This window comes from Rhizophagus irregularis, chromosome 4 (assembly GCF_026210795.1).
Source record: "Rhizophagus irregularis chromosome 4, complete sequence".
NCBI lineage: Eukaryota > Fungi > Glomeromycota > Glomeromycetes > Glomerales > Glomeraceae > Rhizophagus > Rhizophagus irregularis.
Window position 1 is genome coordinate 14,073 of NC_089432.1, and position 20,316 is coordinate 34,388.

Genomic DNA, 20,316 nt, shown 5'->3' on the forward strand with positions numbered 1-20,316 from the left:
AAAGAAATTGAAGAAAAAGAGAAAAAAATACAAGAAAAAGAGAAAAAAATAGAAGAAAAGAAAAATTAAACAGCGACAAGTAATAATTTTTCTGTATATTAATTAATTAATTTAAGTATTAAAAATAACTTATTTTTATCATTTTTTCTTAAGAAGATGGATGTACCTTATGCAAAAGAACAGTGACGGCCAATAAGACCAATAAAAAAGCGAGGGCCAATAAAAAAAAACAATAAAAAAAATAAAAGGTAAATAACCTTACGCAAAAGGACAGTGACAGCCAATAAAAAAGATAATAAAAAAATAAAAAATAAAAAGTAAATAGTTAAACATGTTTGTAATAAATAACTCATTTTTATAAAAAAAATTATTAATGAACTGAAATAAATAATAATAGTAATTTTTATATTTAATTGGCTTTTGAACCTTAAGAAAATTCGTGAGAATTTTTCTTATCAGGATTTCAATTTACTTAAACTTTAAAATGAGCAGTATCAAGAAAAATTCGTGAGAATTTTTCTTGAAATTGTGATTTTAGTTTACTAATCAGTCTTTAAACTTTAAAAATAAGCGGTATCAAGAAAAATTTGCAAGAATTTTTCTTGAAATTGTGATTTCAGTTTGCTAATCGGTCTTTAAACTTTAAAATAAGCAGTATCAAGAAAAATTTGCAAGAATTTTTCTTGAAATTGTGATTTCAATTTACTAATCGGTCTTTAAACTTTAAAAATAAGCAGTATCAAGAAAAATTCGCAAGAATTTTTCTTGAAATTGTGATTTCAATTTATTGGTTAGTATCTCTAATAGTCTCTGGATTCTTGTTTTTTCGTTATTAATTTCTTCTTTTTATATGTGGGGCTCAACTATTTTCAGATTTTAACAACTGAACTATCAATCTAATCGCTCGCGACTTGACTGTTTGGCATTATAACAAGCAAATTTTATTATTTTGAATAAAATTAAATCTATACCATAATAGATTAATAGATGTTGTAATGCAATTTCGAGTATATTATTATATTTTACAAAAATTTACATATCTACAATATCGGCATAAATGGCAGATAACTGGATATATATATATATATCATGTGATTAATTGCTAATTATTCATAGATTATGGATAATTATCACATGGATGCCGATCATTTGTTTGTTTTTGCATGCACGCAAATGATATACAGTAAATTGGAAAAAATACAAACTGTTTCTCTTTTACTCTTTATTCTTTATTTTGCTTTTTACTTGAAATATTATCTCAAATATTGCACTTATTTATTTATTTCATTTTTTTATAGAAGAAAATTTTAAACGATACCAAATAAAAGGTTGCCTAATAGATATAGAAAGAAATATATTTCACAAAAAGAAAATATTTAATGTTTATGAAGTAATATTTTTTTAAACTTAAATATAATTAATTGTATTATTCTTTATTACTAATTTTTTATCTTGTTTTTTTGAACTTTTCTAAAATAGATTTATTTATAATTTAATAAAATAGGTACAGTTACTTTTATTTTTGGTCTTTATGATTGCTATTAATTGTATCACTACTAATTGTATCTTTTTTTTTATTATTACTAATTGTATCTTTCTTTCATCGCTACTAATTGTATCTTTCTTTTATCGCTACTAATTTTTTATCATTACTAATTTTCTTCTTTTTATCACTATTAATTTTTCTTCTTTTTATCACTACTAATTATATCTTTCTTTCATTGCTACTAATTTTTCTTCTTTTTATCACTACTAATTGTATTTTTCTTCTATTGTTACTAATTATATCTTTTTTTATCACTACTAATTTTTCTTCTATCGCTACTAATTGTATCTTCTTTTTATCACTAATAATTTTTCTTCTTTTTATTACTACTAATTGTATCTTTCTTTCATCATTACTAATTGTATCTTTTTTTTTTATCACCGCTAATTTTTCTTCTTTTTATCACTACTAATTGTATCTCTTTTTATCACTTCTTTTTTTATAACTACTAATTCTTTCTTTTTTTTATTTTCTTTATATTTAATTATAATAATTTTATTACTATAATAAAAGTATTCTTTTATTAGATTTTAATTATACAAATTATTAATTGCATATTAATTTAAATAATAAAATTATCTGTTATATTTATTTATACATTATATTATTAATAAAATAAAAACATTTTATGTAAATACGTGTACTAATGGTATATTTTTAATATGTAAACATACGGATTGCTGGGATATCATGCTGTTCGCAAATTAATCAAAATGGAAAACGTATGGTTCACACCGGGATATCATGCTGTTCGCAAATTAATCAACAGTGGGAAATGTACAGTTCACACTGAGATATTGTGCTGCTCGCAAATTAATTAAAGTGGAAAACGTACGGTTCAGACTGGGATATCATGCTGTTCGCAAATTAATCAAAGTAAGAAACGTACAGTTCACACCAGGATATCATGCTATTCGCAAATTAATCAACAATGGTAAACGTACAGTTCACACTGCTATATCATTCTTTATATCAATATAATTTTCATGTTAAACATATGTGCGTTAATACAATATGTATGATACGGTGTGCAAAATACCGAATATATACCATATGTGTAATATGATAATAATACATTATTCATACTGTAAAGATACTGATCGCAAAATACGGTTATACCGTATGATAACTAGTGCTCCTGACAGATCGGTTCAGACCGGATTCAGCTTAAATTTGATCTGATCTGATTTTTATTTTAATAGATCTGATCTGATCCAAATCCGATCAGATCTGGTTCAATCTGATCCGAATCTGGTTCAGATCCATTTGAATCCGATTTGAATCTGATCCGAATCTAGTTCGGATCTGGTCCTTGTCCTAAAAAAAGGAAGGGAACGTTAATTACGTTCCTCAAGTAAAAGAAAAAACAAAAAAAAAGAAACGAACTTACCATAGTTCATTTTTTTTGAATCCCGATCGTTCAGCTTCATCTCACGTCCAGGTTTCCTAAAAAAAAAGAAAGGGAACGTTAATTACGTTCCCTTAAGTAAAAATAAAAAAAACAAAAAAAAAACGAACTTACCATAGTTCGTTTTTTTTTTGAATCCTGGTCGTTCAGCTTCGTCTCACATCCAGGTTTCCTAAAAAAAAGAAAGGGAACGTTAATTACGTTCCCTTAAGTAAAAAAATAAAATAAAATAAAAGAAACAAACTTACCATAGTTCGTTCTTTTAAATTCTGGTCATTCCTTCGTCTCACATTCAGGTTTCCTAAAAAAAAGAAAGAAAACGTTAATTACGTTTCCTTAAGTAAAAAAAAATAAAATAAAATAAAAGAAACGAACTTACCACAGTTCGTTCTCTTAAATCCTGATCGTTCCTTCGTCTCACGTCCAGGTTTCCTAAAAAAAAGAAAGGGAACGTTAATTACGTTCTCTTAAGTAAAAATAAAAAAAAAAAAAAAATGAACTTACCATAGTTCATTCTTTTTTTTGAATCCTGGTCGTTCCTTCGTCTCACGTCCAGGTTTTTTAAAAAAAAGAAAGGGAACGTTAATTACGTTCCCTTAAGTAAAAAAAAATAAAATAAAAATAAAAGAAACAAACTTACTATAGTTCATTTTTTTTTTAAATCCTGGTCGTTCCTTCATCTCATGTCCAGGTTTCCTAAAAAAAAGAAAGGAAACGTTAATTATGTTCCCTTAAGTAAAAAAAATAAAATAAAAATAAAAGAAACGAACTTACCATAGTTCATTCTTTTTTTGAATCCTGGTCATTCAGCTTTGTCTCACGTCCAGGTTTCCTAAAAAAAGAAAGGGAACGTTAATTACATTCCCTTAAGTAAAAAAAAATAAAATAAAAATAAAAGAAACGAACTTACCATAGTTCGTTCTTTTTTTTGAATCCTGGTCATTCAGCTTCGTCTCACGTCCAGATTTCCTAAAAAAAAGAAAGGAAACGTTAATTACGTTCCTTTAAGTAAAAAAAATAAAATAAAAATAAAAGAAACGAACTTAATATAGTTCGTTCTTTTTTTTAAATCCTGGTCGTTCCTTCGTCTCACGTCCAGGTTTCCTAAAAAAAGAAAGGGAACGTTAATTACGTTCTCTTAAGTAAAAAAAATAAAATAAAAATAAAAGAAACGAACTTACCATAGTTCATTCTTTTTTTTAAATCCTGGTCATTCCTTCATCTCACGTCCAGGTTTTCTAAAAAAAAGAAAGGGAATGTTAATTACGTTTCCTTAAATAAAAAATAAAAATAAAAAATAAAAAAAAGGAACGAACTTACCATAGTTTGTTCATTTTTTTTAAATCCTGGTTGTGTCGTTAGGCTTCGTTCGTTCAGGCTTCCTACTAAAAAAGAAGGGAACCGTTAAATACATTCCCTCAAGTAAAAAAAACAAAAAAAAAGAAACGAACTTACCTAGTTCGTTCTTTTAAATCTTGGTCGTCCGGCTTCGTCCGTTCGTCCAGAAAAAGTTTTTTAAAAAAAAATTTTTTTTTTTTATTTTAAAAAAATCTGATTCGAATCTGTTCAGATCAGATCAGATTTTCTTGTGTTATGATCTGATCCGATCCGAAATTGATCGGATCAGATTTTTTTAAATCTGATCTGATCTACAGATCAGAATTTTGAAAACCGAACCGGATCTGACTCAGATCAAATCTGCAGATCCAGATCAGATCAGATTTTTTCGGAGCACTAATGATAACAGTATGTATATTTTTTATAGGGTTGGTGTGTGTTCAGTGTGTTCAATTTATAGAAATGATCAACATTCTAATGTTAACATTTCTGAAAACAGGAGTCGTCTAAAGCCAGGTTCATTCATGTGACCTGTAAAAATTTATTTTTTACAAATAAAACTTTTTGCCAATATATAAAACTTTCAAGTTACATATAGTATGTGTATTTTGGCCTGCTGTAAAAGTTTACTTAGTACACAACATGGGGTTTTGAACACCGTTTTTGACTTATTGAATTTTTTCATTTTTGTCATCCATTTTTGGATATGATCAGCAAAGATTATTCATTCATATGTAAAGTTAAAAACAGTGTTTAAAATAAGCTTTGTTTCACTAAGTAAACTTGTAAAGCAGGCCAAATACACTTATTCTATAACTTTCATACTTACATTAATCTTAGTTCATAAAAAAATGGCCTATGATGTTTGGCAAAAAAGACTTAGCAGTAAATATTAAAATAAAAGTGTTACGCTAACTGCAGATGCTTTATTAATATATGTTTGAAAATACATGTGTAAGAAATACTATTTTTCTAATGGTAGAGTCTGGACACCGTGTCCGGGCTCGGCAAAAATGCGCAGGACATTAACAAAGTTTCTGTTTTAAGACTTCGGCCATTACATAATCCTTTTCATCCTTAGTTAGATTTAAGATGAAACCTGAGGGGTGGTTTTAATCCGCGCTATTTTTTCTTTACCTATGCCATTAAAAGTTTATACATCTTTTCAGATTTCACTGTCCTATTTCGCAAGCCAGAAAAAAAAATCACATGGCTAAAATTGTGTCTTCAATGCTGCCAGAAAAATATTTTCAATCCTATCTTTTGAGACTAGGGCATATGTAATTATATTTTTTACACGTTTATTTGTAACAGTGAATCACACGTAGCATACACATTATTTTTGAAATGCACAAATAACCCATTAATAGCAAACATAAATTGAAAAAAGTGCACATCATCCTTAATCGACACACAATATAAAGACCAAATCAGTGATGCTTCTTTTTCGAGCTCTTCTTCTTTTTCGAACTCTTTCTCTTGTCTTTTTCTGCAACAGGATAGGTATAGTATTCGTTTGGTGAATCTGGAAGAAAAGAAAATAATTATAAAAAATAAGATAACAAAGAATGAGCAGAATCTTCACATACCATCTTCAAATTCAACAATAGTCCCATCGAATTCCAAACCCCATACTATACTGCTAGTCCGGGATTCTTTTGTTGTCAAATTCCAATAATCCCCAAGTGGCCATAATACATCGCTCATAGAGTCCCAATCAAACACGCGACCAAAACAGTCTAGAAAAAGAAGTCCACAGTAACGTTTCCCGATAATGATGATATGATCAAAACCAAACTGTTTAACATCTCGCATATAACATATAGGAGGATCTCCACTTTCAAGATTACGGTTAATATAAGTTGCAACACGGCAACGATCTGATTCACTTGCGATCATATCAACTATCATTAGGGGATTGGTTGAACTATTGCGACACCCTCGAACTTCATCCTGCTTGCCACCCGCTGGCACTGGAGACATGGTTTCAGGAATATTTGCTCCTCTAGATTTAACGTTTGGGACAACAAGATGACACGGGGTCTTCGGTATTTCTTTCGTCCATGTAGTGCCTGCCAAGGTACCGATTCGGAGCAGTTGCCCCATTGATGACTGCAGAGTCTGGGTTCTTTCCTGATTAGGACAACATTCGATAATGCTGGTATAGCTTTCACTCTTGACTCCGCTATTGACCTGTTGTTGAAATATAACGTCCGTCTCTCCGATCTCTGTGTTGCTATTCCGCTGCGGACTGACGCTCCGAACATAAATAGTACAATCTTCCTTTTTTCCACCGAAAGCGTTAAATTCAATGTCGTTGGGCGACTCAACGCATTCTCCTCCATCATCTCCATTTTGTCGGTCAAGTTGATAAGCATTCTGGAAAGATATTTTTTCTTGTTTCGATAACTCATCTCCTCGAGGAAACTCATTCCCATGATGTAGTGCGTCCAAAGGAGACACACTACGTCCCACACCGTTATCATTAAAACTGGACGACAAAAAGGTGGCTGTACCATAATTCCCGCTGTACCGAATGGAATTACGGTTCCATTTGCCCTACATAAAATATGTATGATACGTTACATTCATTTTTTTTTTCTTTTGGAATAGTTGACCTCCTTCTGACATAGTATTAATATGGCTTGCTTCTCTTTGCTTAGTTCTTGGTTTATTTTCATATTTAATAGGTTAAAAATGAAGTTTTGGTTTTCCTTCAACATACCTGAATGGCATCACGAAATCTGCTATCAACTTTCTCGCCCATGGTTCTTTTAAAGTGTCTAACCAATAATAAGCGTATAGCCTTGAAAATGAAAATTATTAGTGCAAAAAAAAACGATTTGACGTTACGTAAAAATGTGTCATACTTTCGGATATACTTAGGAATATAAATATCATAAATATCCATAAAAGAAAAATTCGATACAGATCGAACAGATTGTGCAACGGAATTACTTGCTTTTAATGACTATATTGCGTAATAGATCTACAGAGTTACATCATAGTTACAGTAGAAATTCAGTCGTTAATACATATACAGTATCTGTCTATGGAATGCTAGGCTGGACAGAAGTTTAACGTTGAGAGTTAAACTGTTTGACGGTCAAGATTAACTGCGAAGTTTAAATGATTTGCTGTTATCATCAAACTATTTGACCTTACAGTCAAATTCTTTTGCCAATATCGTCAAACAGTTTAACTTTAAAATTATGTTACACAAAGTTTGCCAATAGGCAAGATTTAACATTAAAGTGCAAACAGTTTGCTAAGATAGGCAAAGCATTTAATACTAAAGTGCAAACAGTTTTCCAATAGGCAAAGTATTTAATGTTACAGTTTGCTAAAGTGGGCAAAGCATTTAATGTTAAAGTGCAAACAGTTTGCCAATAGGCAAAGCATTTAATATTAAAGTGTGAACAGTTTTCTAAGGTAGGCAAAGCATTTAATGCTATAAAGTATAAACAATTTGCCAAAAGGCAAAGAATTTAACATTAAAGTGCAGTTTACTAAGATGGGCAAAGCAAAGTGCAAACAGTTTACCAATAGGCAAAGTATTTGCTAAGGTAGGTAAAGAATTTTGTTGGAAAAATTTTTTTTTTAATAAAAGATTTTTTTTTTTATAAAAATTTCATTAGAAGTTTTAATGGGATTTTTTTTGTTTTGAAAATTTTTAACAGAAAATTTATTGATAAAATATTTTTTTTAAAGTTTTATAATAAAAAAATTTTATAAAGATTTTTTTCTTTTAATAAGAAAAAGTATAAAATAAAATGTTATAATAAAATTTTGCATATATAACCTTTTATATATTTTATTAATTTTATTTTTAATCTTTAATTTTAGATTTTTTAATTTATTTTTTTATTCAATTTTTAATTTTAATATTTGTTATTTTTTAATTTCCTTAAAGTGCAATTAATTTGCTAAGATAAACAAAGCATTTATTTTTTTTTATATAGAAACTTTTATTAGTGAATTTTTTGGTAAAGAATTTTGTTGGAGAAATTTTAATGGAATCTTTTATTTGAAGAGTTTTGAAAATTTTTTATAGAAAATAATATTTTTTTATTAGTAAAATTTTATAATAAAAAATGTATTGGTGAATTTTATTTTATAAAGATTTTTTTCTTTAAAAGAATTTAAAGTATAAAATAGAATATTATAATAAAATTTTGCATATATAACCTTTTATATATTTTACTAGAATTATTTTTGATCTTTAATTTTAGATTTTTTAATTTTATTTTTTTTTATCCAATTTTTAATTTTAATATTTATATAGTTTTTTTTAATTTTTTTTAAAATATAAATAGTTTATTAAGATAGAAAAAGCATTTATTTAGGATCCCAAACTAAAGTTCTGAACAGTTCTGGTTTTATCCAAAAACTGAATCGGAACTGAATCAAAAATCTGTTTCAGTTCTAAAAAATTTTAATCCAAAATTTCTGGTTCAGTTCCAGTTCTGGTTCAGTTTATTTAATAATCTAACTCGAAAACTAAACCAGAAACCAGTGGAACCGATGAAAATTTTTTTTTTAAAAAAAAAAAAAAATTTATATTACTTCTCTGCTCTTTTTTTTCAGCGGCTTCACGAAAAGCTGAAAGAAAGGCTTTTTTTTACTTCCTTAATTCTTCATTCAAAATAACTAGTCTACAGTAGACTTTCACTAATCAAGAAAGGGTTCTGCATCTGGAATAAAATGTTTCAGACCTTTATATTCAACCACTGAGCTTCACATTAATAATTAATCAGCATTGCAATAATTCTTATAAGAATGCAAATAACATGTATACTATGTCATATCTTCAAAATATCTTACAAAATATTTTCCCGTCCTTCCTAAGCTTTAGTTAGTTCTTAAAGCATGGTAGGCTTAAATATTATTTTTTTTGTTTTATTTCTTGTTCTTCTTTGCTAATATATGTTCTTTTCTTCTTGGTTTCTTTGCAAATGTAGTTGTTTCTTTTTTAAATAAACAGAACCTAAGCGAAGAAGATTTTTTAAGCGAGTGTAAAAAATCGAGAAGTGTGTCTTTAAGTTTTAGTACCGTCAAGCTACAAAAATTTGTAAAAAAGATATATATATAATTATACTGGAACTTAACGAGTATATAATGAAGAAAAAAAAAAGAAACCACTCCTTATATTAACCTCTAATTTCGTCTTCAAGAACTCGATTACTTCAGTTCTTTAATTCTCTATATATGGAAAGATAGCCTTTAATTTTTTTTTTCTTTTGTTGCTTGTTCTCTTGCTAATGTACGTTCTTTTCTTCTTTTTAGGTCTCAGTCTTTGCAGTTCTTCACAGAAAAATCAGAAACTTAAATAATAATAAAAAAAAATTTTCTTTCTTGTCCTCCTTTACTATCCCTTTCCTTCAATTTTCAGTTCTTGTGAAAAGGCAAGTGTTTTTTACTTTTGATTCTTTTTTTGGTTTCCTTTCCGTTATTTTTGCTGATTTTGTTTTCTCTTTTTTTTTTTAGATTTTCAGTAAGATCAGTGTTTTTCTTTTCATTTTTACGTGATTTCTTCATTCTAATTTTACCCTTCCTTTAGGTTCTTGGTTCCTTGCAGCTCTTCATAAAAGGCAGGTGTCGTATATCTTTTTTTTGTTTTTTTTTTTGTTCATTCTCCTTTGCTAATTTCATTCATTTTTTATTTAGGTATTCGGTTTTTTGCAGTTTTTTATGGGCAAGCAATGGTTAGAATTATTCTTTTTGCTTCTTTCATTCTTCATTCCTTGTTAATTTCGTTCTTCTCTCCTTTAGGTTTTCAGTTCTTGCTGCTCTTCGCAAAAAGGTATGTGTTTAGAAAAGTTTTTTGTTTTTTTTTCATTTCTTTCATTTTCATTTTCTAATTTTATCCTTTTTTCTTCAGGTATTCTGTTCTTTGCGAGCAAGAAAATTTTGTAACGCAGAACAATTTGAGGAAGATAGAGATAAAGGGAAGTTTAAAGTGAATGACGAATCAGTAGAAAAAGTAGTGGAAGTTATAAATGATTTGAGATCAGAAAATCAATCAACTTCCGATACATCAGGAAATTTGTTTAGGCGTAATTTAGTGTAATATTTTGAAGGTGGTGTAAAATTTCGAAATATTACACTAAAAACGTAATATTACAAAAGTTTACGCTCTTAAATTTGAATAATTATAGTAATTTAAGAATATCTTGCTATCTACTGATCCAATCAAAACGATCTATAGCTCATTGGAATCAGCTCATCAAGACGGATCGAATGGTAGTAATTTCGCATTTCTACAGTTGATAGAACACTCTATAGTATGCAGCAAAGTTTTAAATTAATAGAAAGTCATCTATTAAACGTAAAGATACGATTATACTACCATTCTATCCGTCTTGATGAGTTGATTCCAATGAGCTATAGATCATCTTGATTGGATCAGTAGATAGCGAGATATTCTTAAATTACTATAATTATTCAAATTTAAGAACGTAAACTTTTGTAATATTACGTTTTTAGTGTAATATTTTGAAATTTTACACCACCTTCGAAATATTACACTAAATTACGCCTAAACAAATTTCCTGATGTACGGGATCAGAGGAGAGAGTCACAAGAACAGTATATGTAAAAGATAAGATAATACGATTAATGAAGAAGGTAAACTAGGGGAAATAATTTAATATTTTTTCTTTTATTTTACGTGTATTATTGTTTGAATCTATAGTGTAGTTTAAAAGGTTAATAAATTAGTTAGATTAATAGTTTTAAATTAGACTTAGGCGAAATTCACAAAAAGTAGGAAATTAAAATAAAAAAAATAAAATAAAAATGAAATTTACAATTAAGTTGCGAAGTTGTTGCCGCAGTATATTTATTATTTTAAAAAAATTTTTTGAAATTAAGCATCATGTGATCATAAGAAAAATTCAGATAAATTTTTTTTAATTTACAATTATAAGTTGCCGCAGAAGCTTATATTAGAAGTTGCATTTGCCCGTATTTTTAAAAATCCAGCCCGTCAGAAATAATATATGAATATATATGCTGACTAGGCCAATAGGCGCTTAAATATATATTTTATGCCAACCCGGCCTGGCCCGGATTCATAATATCAAAACTCAGCCCAACCCGGAATTCTTATAATTATTTAGTATATAAATGTAAATCATTTTAGTATAGTGATTTTGGCAAATCAAAATAAATTTATATGTAGATCATTTTTGTGTAGTAATTTTCGGCAAATCAAGAAATTCAATAATAATATTCATTTATATAAACAGTTGAAACAAAATTCACTAATTATTTGAAAATGTTGATATTTAATATAATACTAGGAAACGGAAACCGTTGTAAGTCCAGAGTGAAAGATTTGTACAAAAATCCAAATATCTTTAAAAATTTAATTTGTACAAAAAATCTGGCATCCCTAAAAAAATAAAAATGAAAAATGAAATGTTAGAAACGTTTCTTTAAAGTTAAACAAGTAAGAAAAGCCCTTACAATTTACCTTTAAAAGTCTGGCATGTACAAAAAACCACGTCTCCGTATAAAAGAAAATAAAAATGAAATGATAAAAACGTTTCTTTAAAGCAAAACAAATAAAAAACAACTCACCAGTCCGGTATGTACAAGAAATCCAGAAACCCTAGGAAAAAAATAAGAAAGTCGTTTAAAAGAAAAATATACTTACTAGCCAAAATCTAAAAAAAAGGTAATCATAAACTTTTTACTTGTTTATTTTTGATGTAGCTGTACAGACCAATCAGAAATGACGTGTGCGGACAACCGGAAATCACCACGTGACACTAATTATCATCGACCTTCGTAAAATTATATAGTCCTTCGCTACGCTCCAAACAAAAATTGTAAATATTAATAATATGTAATAAAAATTTTGAAGTATAACGTGAAAATATAATGTAGATCACAATTATAAATTTTGTGTCACAGCAATTTGATAATTTTAAACAACGCGAAAACTTAGTGATTTGAAATAACAGATAATGTATTTATTTATAAATAAAAATTTTGTATAGTAATTTACTATTTCTTTTTGAATTTCTTTTAAAAAGTTTACAAAAAAAAAATATTTGTTATTATTTATTTTAGGAACTTTTAATATTAAAAAAAAAAAGGGGACTAGTATTTGGAACAAATAACTCCAATAATATAGACAATATTATAGACAATAATAATACATTAAAACATACAATTCTACACTCATGTCGAACATTAGAGTACAGAATAACAACTACAATAACAATAACAAAGTAAATTCAGAAAATATTAATAGTTTTTTGCTTAGTCAACGTATACAATTTGAGAAACAACAAATGGATTTAGACGTATATCCTGTTATAGCGAAAACCAAATATATACAAAGATTTTGTTTGTCCTAGGTGCAATGCTAATAAAGAAGAAAACAGATATCATTTTATTGAATGTGATGCCAATAAGGATCTATGGCCTATAATTAAAAGTAGAATGCAAGATGATGTGATTCTTATAATTCAAAAATGGAGTAACATACCAGAAAACACACCTAAAGCTATAAGTGATAAATTAAACCAGATACTAGGATTACAACATGATAACAAAAAATTTATTGATTTTAGCTCATTGGCCTTGGAAGCTAAAATTAACACCAATATTTCCAAAATTTCAAAACAAACATTTGGATTCTCAGAATCAAAAAACATTTTATTCTTGGCTTCACTTTTGGACTCCTTTATTATTCACTTTAAAGAACTAATTTGGATACCAAGATGTAATGCTACTATTGCATGGGAAAAGACTAGAAATATTGGAAGAAAAGAAAATTAAATAAATCCAAAAATATGGATCGTTACTTCAAATCCTCTCACCAACAGGTTAAACACTTAAAACAGGATAAACAAACTTTAAAGAAGAACAATTATTCAGATTTACAGGAAGATCAAATTGCAGTACTTGATAATATTTCAATTGAGTTGGATTCAGTGCAGTCTGAAAATTCATTAAATGAAAATCACATTATATCAAAGTGTTATAGAGTGGAAAAAAAAGCTCAAGATCAAATGAGTTTACTAATTAGTAATAACTGGTGGTATAGCTGGACATATAAGAAAACAAAAAATATTATTAACAATGTTATAATAGATCTAATAACAACATAATTAATTTTACTCTGAACTTAAATTCATTAATTTTGAAAGGAAAAAAAAAAAACCTCAAATCTTGTAGTTCAAATTAATTGGTATAGTATCAACTATCATTTTTCTTTTATTATCTATATTTTGATGATTGCATCCTGCTAGGTGGATATAGCTTATGATAATTTGTTTGTATGGTATATAAACTTAATATCAATAAAGCATATATAAATCATTAAAAAAAAAAAAAAAAATTGTATTTGTACTAAATTTTCAAGTACAAGTACAGTACTTAGTACTGTACTATAGTTTATACTGTACTAGTACTGTACTAGTACAATTTCCAACCCTGCTTACAGGTACATGTCAGATTTTATTTTCTTTTTAAAGGATATTTATTTTTGTTAATTTTAAAGAATTTAATGCATAATAAATTGTTTTATAGCTAGTAAATTTTCAGTTTATATATCAGAATATATGAAGTTGAAATGTAGTCTCCATCTTAAGAGATTGAAATATTCAGATAGGCCCGATCGATCACTTTGGACAGATAGTGATTTATTAATCAAAACTATTAAAGCATTAATAAAGACAGAGAGTTAAGGATACATTTTAGAAGATGACTTGATTAATATTGTTGGTCCTAAACAAATTGATTCGCTTGTAGATTATAATTTTTTGCACCGTAGGCAAAACTCAAAATTTGCTTACGATATCATCAACCTACCAGATAATCAAATTCTGACTGCAATGAGCTAGTCATTACTGTATGCGATTAAGGTTACTTGCCAAAACTAGAAGATTTCGGCAAGATGGTATATGCGAAACTGCCAAAACTAGTTTCGCAAAATCACCTTAAAATGCTGAAATGCCAAAACTACCAAAACTTGTGAAATTGTTTCAATGTTTCGGTATAGTATATCATATGATATACATATAGTTTCAGCATTTACTATAATTTGTGGTTTGCAGATTTTATTCTGATCGGTTTCAGTACATTATACATGCCACCCAAATTATTTTGAACTGCCGTAATTATAAGTAAAATTCCAAATTCAATTATGGCATCCCTAATTATTTTGGCACTTTACATAGTAAATTATATATAAACTGAATGAATTATGGCATCCCAAATTATAATTATGGCATCCCAAAATAATTTGGGAGCATGTATACGGTACATCATATGATTTACTGATCATACTAATTTACTGATCTGATAATCTTTTTTTATTAAAAAAAAAAGGTTAAAAAAAATGTTTTATTGTTTATAGTTGGAAAAAATAAACCCGCTCTAAACATGAAAGGTTGGGTTTTTAATTTATTTTCGTTAAAATGCCTACCAAAAAACTATTTCATCATAGAGCTGACTTGTTAAAACAATCCAATAAGCCATTTAAGTCAAAACATGCAATTAAAGGAATCATCAGAGATAAAACAAAAGACGAAATTTTTTTTGCTTTTCGATAGTAAAACATTTGAAATGACATTAGTATTATATCAAATTTTTTGTCTCATTATTTATTTTTTTTGTAGGAATGTCACTAACATTCCTTTTCTCTTTTTTTCTTTAGGGACACCTTCCGTACCTGGAATTCGGTGAAGTGATAGATTGGAAAAGGAGGTGTAGTTTTATTTTAATTATAAGAACGTACCTAATGTTCCTTTTCTCTTTTTTTCTTTAGGAACACTTTCTGGACCTGGAATTCATACGTTGGAAAGGGGGAAGTGTTGTTTTATTTTAATTTAGGAACGTACCTAATATTCCTTTCTCTTTTTTTACTTTAGAGCATTTTCTGGACCTGGAATTTGGTGAAATGATAGGTTGAAAAGGGGGAAGTATTGTTTAACTTGTTTAATTCGTGATCCAGATGTTGATCAGTGAAAATCCATAGATAATCAATATACATTTGGGGATAAGTGATCTTATACAATATAACGCATTTTAGAATCTTTTACTTTCTTATATAAACTTATGTCTAAACATAAAGAATACACAGTTACATTAATTTCTTCAGGCCTAATAGTGGACGCTCTACATTATGGGCCTTTTTGTCATAATTGGTGGATTTCTAGACCTTCTGAAAAACGCGAAAATCCAATATTTCTTTACCCTATTAGATTACGTATGAAAACTCTAGTTAATTTAAAAGACTGGAACTTTATTATTGAGGTTGTTGAAACCTTTTCAAATTATGGTCAAATACCTGGATATATTTGCAAATGTAATGGTATTCAAAGTGAACTCTGCGAATCACTTACAGCTGCAGTTAATAGCATTTATAAAGAGATCTTTCAGACAAATGCCAAATATTCGGGGTCTGCAGTAATGGAATTTGACATACCAATTATTTCTGAAGCATTACTAAAGGATTTACCATTTCGTGCTTTCCTATTTCCTTTAGAAAAATTAAATATATGGGTATTGGGAATTGGAAAATTTAATAATAATGAATGGAATTTTGCTGGAACTAGATATAAGACTTCTTTTATATACACATATCGAAAAAAAAGATGTGTCTTTGTCCAGGAATTAGAGGATGATTATTGTCAGGTCACAATATACTTAGGAAATGAAATATGTAATATTTATGTTGATAATAATCCAGAATTGGTATGGAAAGAAGTTGCAATTTTACTACAATATGAAGGAAAAGAATTGTTTGGGTTGGAAAATAACAAAATACAACAATTGGTTTTGTCAACGCCTAGTTGTACATTAGAAGAATGGAATGATGATGACGTGATGAGAAGAATGTATTCACATCATCTTAGACGACAAATTCCAGCAATTATCAACTGACAATTGTTATTTAATGATTGGCGCTCTGAAACATCTACTATAATAGAACTGCGAACACAATTTAAAAAATTATATCCATTTAATCACAATATCAATAATCGAGAGTTACGTGCATGGAAATCAATGTTGAAAAATGTGGGATGTACAAAATTACTCCCTTTACTAAGGAACAATCAGAGGTTAGTAAATTGATAAGAATAATTGAATAATTAGTGAATATTAACTAATATTTGTTTATTTTAAAGTGTGAGTTTTGGTCTAGATCTTCCACTCCAATTGTTGATCAAAAAAATCTGATGATACTATACAAGCAAGGATTTATTAATCCAATACCAGTTCATTTTCAAAATAAAACTGAGATTTTTTGGGATTCATTTCAGAAGGCAGTAAATATTAACAAAAATGGGTATGATGGAAAAACTCGTATTTTATCTATCATTGCTAAAAATTTCCTTACGAGGAAATTAAAAGTAATTTGAATGTAAGTAATTTGCGCTAGTTTTTTGATTATCAATAATTACTAATGTAAATTTTTTTAGGTATCAAATGATGCAATTCGTTATGCACGAAATCATACTCTTATACATGGTGCTGGTGGTCAAGTTTGAAATAAACCTGTAATAACACGTGAAAAATTATCAACTGAGATGCAAGAACAATTACAGGCTTTTTTAATGGATAAAGCACATGTCATAATGAGTTCATATAAAACAGATGCAGCAACTAATGAACCTGTGCATTATCTTAAGCAAACAAAAACAGCACTTTGGAAAAAATATTATGAACAATATCCAGATGGAATTCAACGAACAACATTTTTTACCAAGCTGGAAGGAAATAAATATATTTATCGTGAAAATTTGGGTGGTTTGTGTTTAACCTGTCAAAAATATGGATATGAAAATTTTTCAGATCTTATTGAATACATTAACAAGTATATTACACAATCTTATATACAGGTATTTATTTATTTGATTTATTAGTAATTTAGTAAATTTAAATACGAAATACTAAATTATTAGTAAAACTAAACTTTTCCTTTTTAACATTAGAAACAACTAATAGTACGCTGTGAAAATCTGAAAAGATTTTTAAAACGTGATTATGAACAACATTTTCATGTAACTTCAAATGGCAAGACTTCCCACGATCTATGTATAAACCATTGTTTACTTTATGCTTTTAACCAATGCACAGAATCTCACACATTAACATGTAATGAATGTCAAGAATTCTTCAACTTTTTCGCTGATATTAAAACTCATAGTAATGAAACAAATTATAATGATCTTCTTGATATGAAGGAACATTTGTTATATTATCTTGCACATCAAACAAGAAAAGTTTATTTGAACGCCCAATTTAATGCCAATTTGTTAGCATTAGATGAAAAGACTGCTCTTTTTCTAGTTGATTACAAGATGAAAATTTTGCCAAAGACTGCTCGAGAAACAAAAAATGATTGGTTTGGCAAAAGGGGTTGGTCATTGCACTCTATTTTAGTATATACAACAATACCCACTTCAACCAAACTTCAAGTACAAGCGTTTGACCATTGGTCTCCAGATACCTGACAAGATTCTTGGTTTACGGCCACTTCACTTCACGCTGTTCTTGAAATATTAGACTCACGACCAGAATCTGTTATTATAATGTCTGATAATGGTGGTCATTACCACAACACGGATTTAATGATGATTATGGCTTTTGGGCCAAAATGGTATAATGTAAAGGTTAAGAAATGGGTTTTTCTTGAAGCTGGTGAAGCTAAAACGGCTATAGACTCTCATTATGCACAGGTAAATTAATATCCAATTATATGTATTTTTGTAATATATACACTAAGCTAATTTGGGTTGTTATAACAGATTTCACATGCAATAAATCATCAAACAGGAAAAGATATTGAAAATGCAATTCAAGATATTCGGAGAACTTCTGTAGCTCAGTTGGTACCTAATCGAGATCGTGGTATATTATATAATTATAAAATTAGCATCATGTATTTTTATAATTGTGTAAATTATTACAACGCAATATGTAAAATAAATTTTTTTTCATTATTAATTACATCTATCATTTTATTACAAAATTGTAATAAATAATATTACCAATAAAGGTAATGAAAGTAATACGTTGCCAGGCAATTCAAATTGGTTTGAATGGCAATGGCCAACTTCTGGAGATTTTGAAGGATGTATATTAGCACGGTCTATACCCAATCTTGGACCTTGGACTACATTTACTCCTACGTAGAAATGGGGACAGTTCCATCAGTTCAGTTTCAGTTCTACTAAGCAGTTTAACCAATTCCGAACCGGTTCACTCAAAAAAATGGTTCTGAGCGGTTCGGTTTCAGTTCAGTTCTGCAGAACGGTTCTAGTTGGTTCGAATCTGATGAACGGTTATGATAATTCTGGCCAGAATCAAATGATTTGCACAAAAATTTCATTTTTTTGAATTTTGTGTAATCCAATTTCCATTTTTTATAAGGAGTTGAATTTCCTTTTTTGGATTGTATAACATCACATGATCGGTTTAACCGAACTGAACCGCAGTTTGGTTTGAACCGGTTCTCGGTTCTGGTTCAGTTCTTGGTTCTGAACCAGGTTCGAACATCCCTACTCCTACGTAATTAGAAAAATTACAAAAGCATGAAATTGAAAAACCTAATCCAAATATATCCACCCCTACTATTTCAAATTCTAATTGGGAAATTCCACCTCCTAATTCAGAATATATGTATCATGGAAATTATTTTGATTCTTTACCGATTGCTTCACAAAATTTCCCATTTGCACTTTTTCACCTTCAATTTTGTCAGTTTTATTCTTTTCATATTCTTTCTTGCAATAGGATAGTATTAGTAATTAATGAGATACTACTGTAATAGATATTCGACCAGAACGTCTTACAAAACAAGTTCTTGTAAAAAAATTACAATCTAGAGGAATAGAATTGAATGGAAAGGAAAATAAAGAAGAATTAGTAATTAATCTAGAGAAAGAATTAAATAAAGAAGTAGAATGCAAAAAATTGGGTGAAATTAATTAGCAATGATTAATGCTTTCGTTCAAAGTTTTTGATATTTGAATTATATAATATATATTATATAGAACCAGAAAGAATAGTTGGTGTGTTAGTACAGTCCCCTCTCGATATAACGAACCCTAGGTTCCAGCTGATCAGGGCTTCGTTATAAGCAACTTCATTAACACTATAACGAATTATTCGGTATTGTATAATGAATTCTTCGGTATAGGAATATCGGTTATACAGATCATGTGACTTGTTGATCTGATTACCGATAATTTAACATTTTTTTTAATCTTTTTTTTATAGGGGTGCTTTCTAAACTTCAAAATAGATGCCTAGAATGAGAAGTAAGTGGGAACTGGGGGTTTTTTATATTAATTTCGTTTAAAAACATTTACTAATGTTCTTTTTTTATTTTTTTATTGTAGGAAACTTCCTGGACTTCGAAATGGACGCCTGAGACGAGAAGTAAGTGGGGAACTCAATTTTTTTTATTTAAGAACATTTACTAATGTTCTTTTTTTATTTTTTTATTATAGGGAACTTCCTGGACTTCGAAATGGACGCTTGAGACAAGAAGTAAGTGGGGAACTCGATTTTTTTTATTAATTTTGTTTAAGAACATTTACTAATGTTCTTTTTTATTTTTTTATTGTAGGGACTTCGAAATGGATGCTTGAGGACGAAGTAAGTGGGGAACTCGATTTTTTTTATTAATTTCGTTTAAGAACATTTACTAATGTTCTTTTTTATTTTTTTTATTGTAGGGACTTCGAAATGGACGCTTGGGACAAGAAGTAAGTGGGACAACTCAATTTTTTCTTTTAATTTCGTTTAAGAACATTTACTAATGTTCTTTTTTTATTTTTTTTTATAGGGAATGCTTCATGAAGTGTTCTATATAAAAATGTTTATTATAATTCCTTTTTTTTGTAGGAATGCTGTTTAACAATAACTGACTATATAATAAATAAATTATTAATGATATATTAATTTAACTAGGAGTGTCCTTACCCCTGTGATAAATATAAATTAATAACAATTCACATCGAATCCTAATACAACCGAATTAATGTAAATTAAT

At 28.4% G+C, this 20,316-nt stretch overlaps 7 protein-coding genes across 7 annotated transcripts; 5 read left to right on the top strand and 2 right to left on the bottom strand.

Moving 5' to 3' along the window:
- Positions 1–3,111: 3,111 nt before the first annotated feature.
- OCT59_023361 (uncharacterized protein) lies at positions 3,112–4,145 on the bottom strand (the record flags this gene model as incomplete). The annotated part of the gene is made up of 8 exons (XM_066134628.1): positions 3,112–3,126; positions 3,203–3,255; positions 3,334–3,386; positions 3,459–3,469; positions 3,776–3,786; positions 3,865–3,923; positions 3,998–4,058; positions 4,136–4,145. The coding sequence occupies 8 exons, from the start codon at positions 4,143–4,145 to the stop codon at positions 3,112–3,114; spliced, it is 273 nt and encodes a 90-aa protein (XP_065990731.1).
- Positions 4,146–5,186: 1,041 nt separating this feature from the next.
- On the bottom strand, positions 5,187–7,226 carry OCT59_023362 (uncharacterized protein). Its single transcript, XM_066134629.1, has 3 exons — positions 7,018–7,226; positions 5,882–6,851; positions 5,187–5,817 (listed from the first exon to the last, which is right to left on the bottom strand). Exons 1-3 carry the CDS (start codon positions 7,201–7,203, stop codon positions 5,723–5,725), a joined length of 1,251 nt encoding a protein of 416 aa, XP_065990732.1. The 5' UTR covers positions 7,204–7,226; the 3' UTR covers positions 5,187–5,722.
- A 2,757-nt stretch (positions 7,227–9,983) lies between these two features.
- OCT59_023363 (uncharacterized protein) lies at positions 9,984–10,362 on the top strand (the record flags this gene model as incomplete). Its single annotated transcript, XM_066134630.1, has 3 exons — positions 9,984–9,997; positions 10,065–10,095; positions 10,174–10,362. The coding sequence occupies 3 exons, from the start codon at positions 9,984–9,986 to the stop codon at positions 10,360–10,362; spliced, it is 234 nt and encodes a 77-aa protein (XP_065990733.1).
- Positions 10,363–15,368: 5,006 nt separating this feature from the next.
- OCT59_023364 (uncharacterized protein) lies at positions 15,369–16,196 on the top strand (the record flags this gene model as incomplete). The annotated part of the gene is made up of 1 exon (XM_025312062.1): positions 15,369–16,196. One exon carries the CDS (start codon positions 15,369–15,371, stop codon positions 16,194–16,196), a length of 828 nt encoding a protein of 275 aa, XP_025165587.1.
- Positions 16,197–16,309: 113 nt separating this feature from the next.
- On the top strand, positions 16,310–16,804 carry OCT59_023365 (uncharacterized protein; the record flags this gene model as incomplete). The annotated part of the gene is made up of 3 exons (XM_066134632.1): positions 16,310–16,375; positions 16,442–16,666; positions 16,736–16,804. 3 exons carry the CDS (start codon positions 16,310–16,312, stop codon positions 16,802–16,804), a joined length of 360 nt encoding a protein of 119 aa, XP_065990734.1.
- Positions 16,805–16,843: 39 nt separating this feature from the next.
- Positions 16,844–17,770, top strand: OCT59_023366 (uncharacterized protein; the record flags this gene model as incomplete). Its single annotated transcript, XM_066134633.1, has 2 exons — positions 16,844–17,155; positions 17,249–17,770. The coding sequence occupies 2 exons, from the start codon at positions 16,844–16,846 to the stop codon at positions 17,768–17,770; spliced, it is 834 nt and encodes a 277-aa protein (XP_065990735.1).
- A 120-nt stretch (positions 17,771–17,890) lies between these two features.
- OCT59_023367 (uncharacterized protein) lies at positions 17,891–20,123 on the top strand (the record flags this gene model as incomplete). Its single annotated transcript, XM_066134634.1, has 3 exons — positions 17,891–17,995; positions 18,065–18,167; positions 20,110–20,123. 3 exons carry the CDS (start codon positions 17,891–17,893, stop codon positions 20,121–20,123), a joined length of 222 nt encoding a protein of 73 aa, XP_065990736.1.
- Positions 20,124–20,316: the final 193 nt, after the last annotated feature.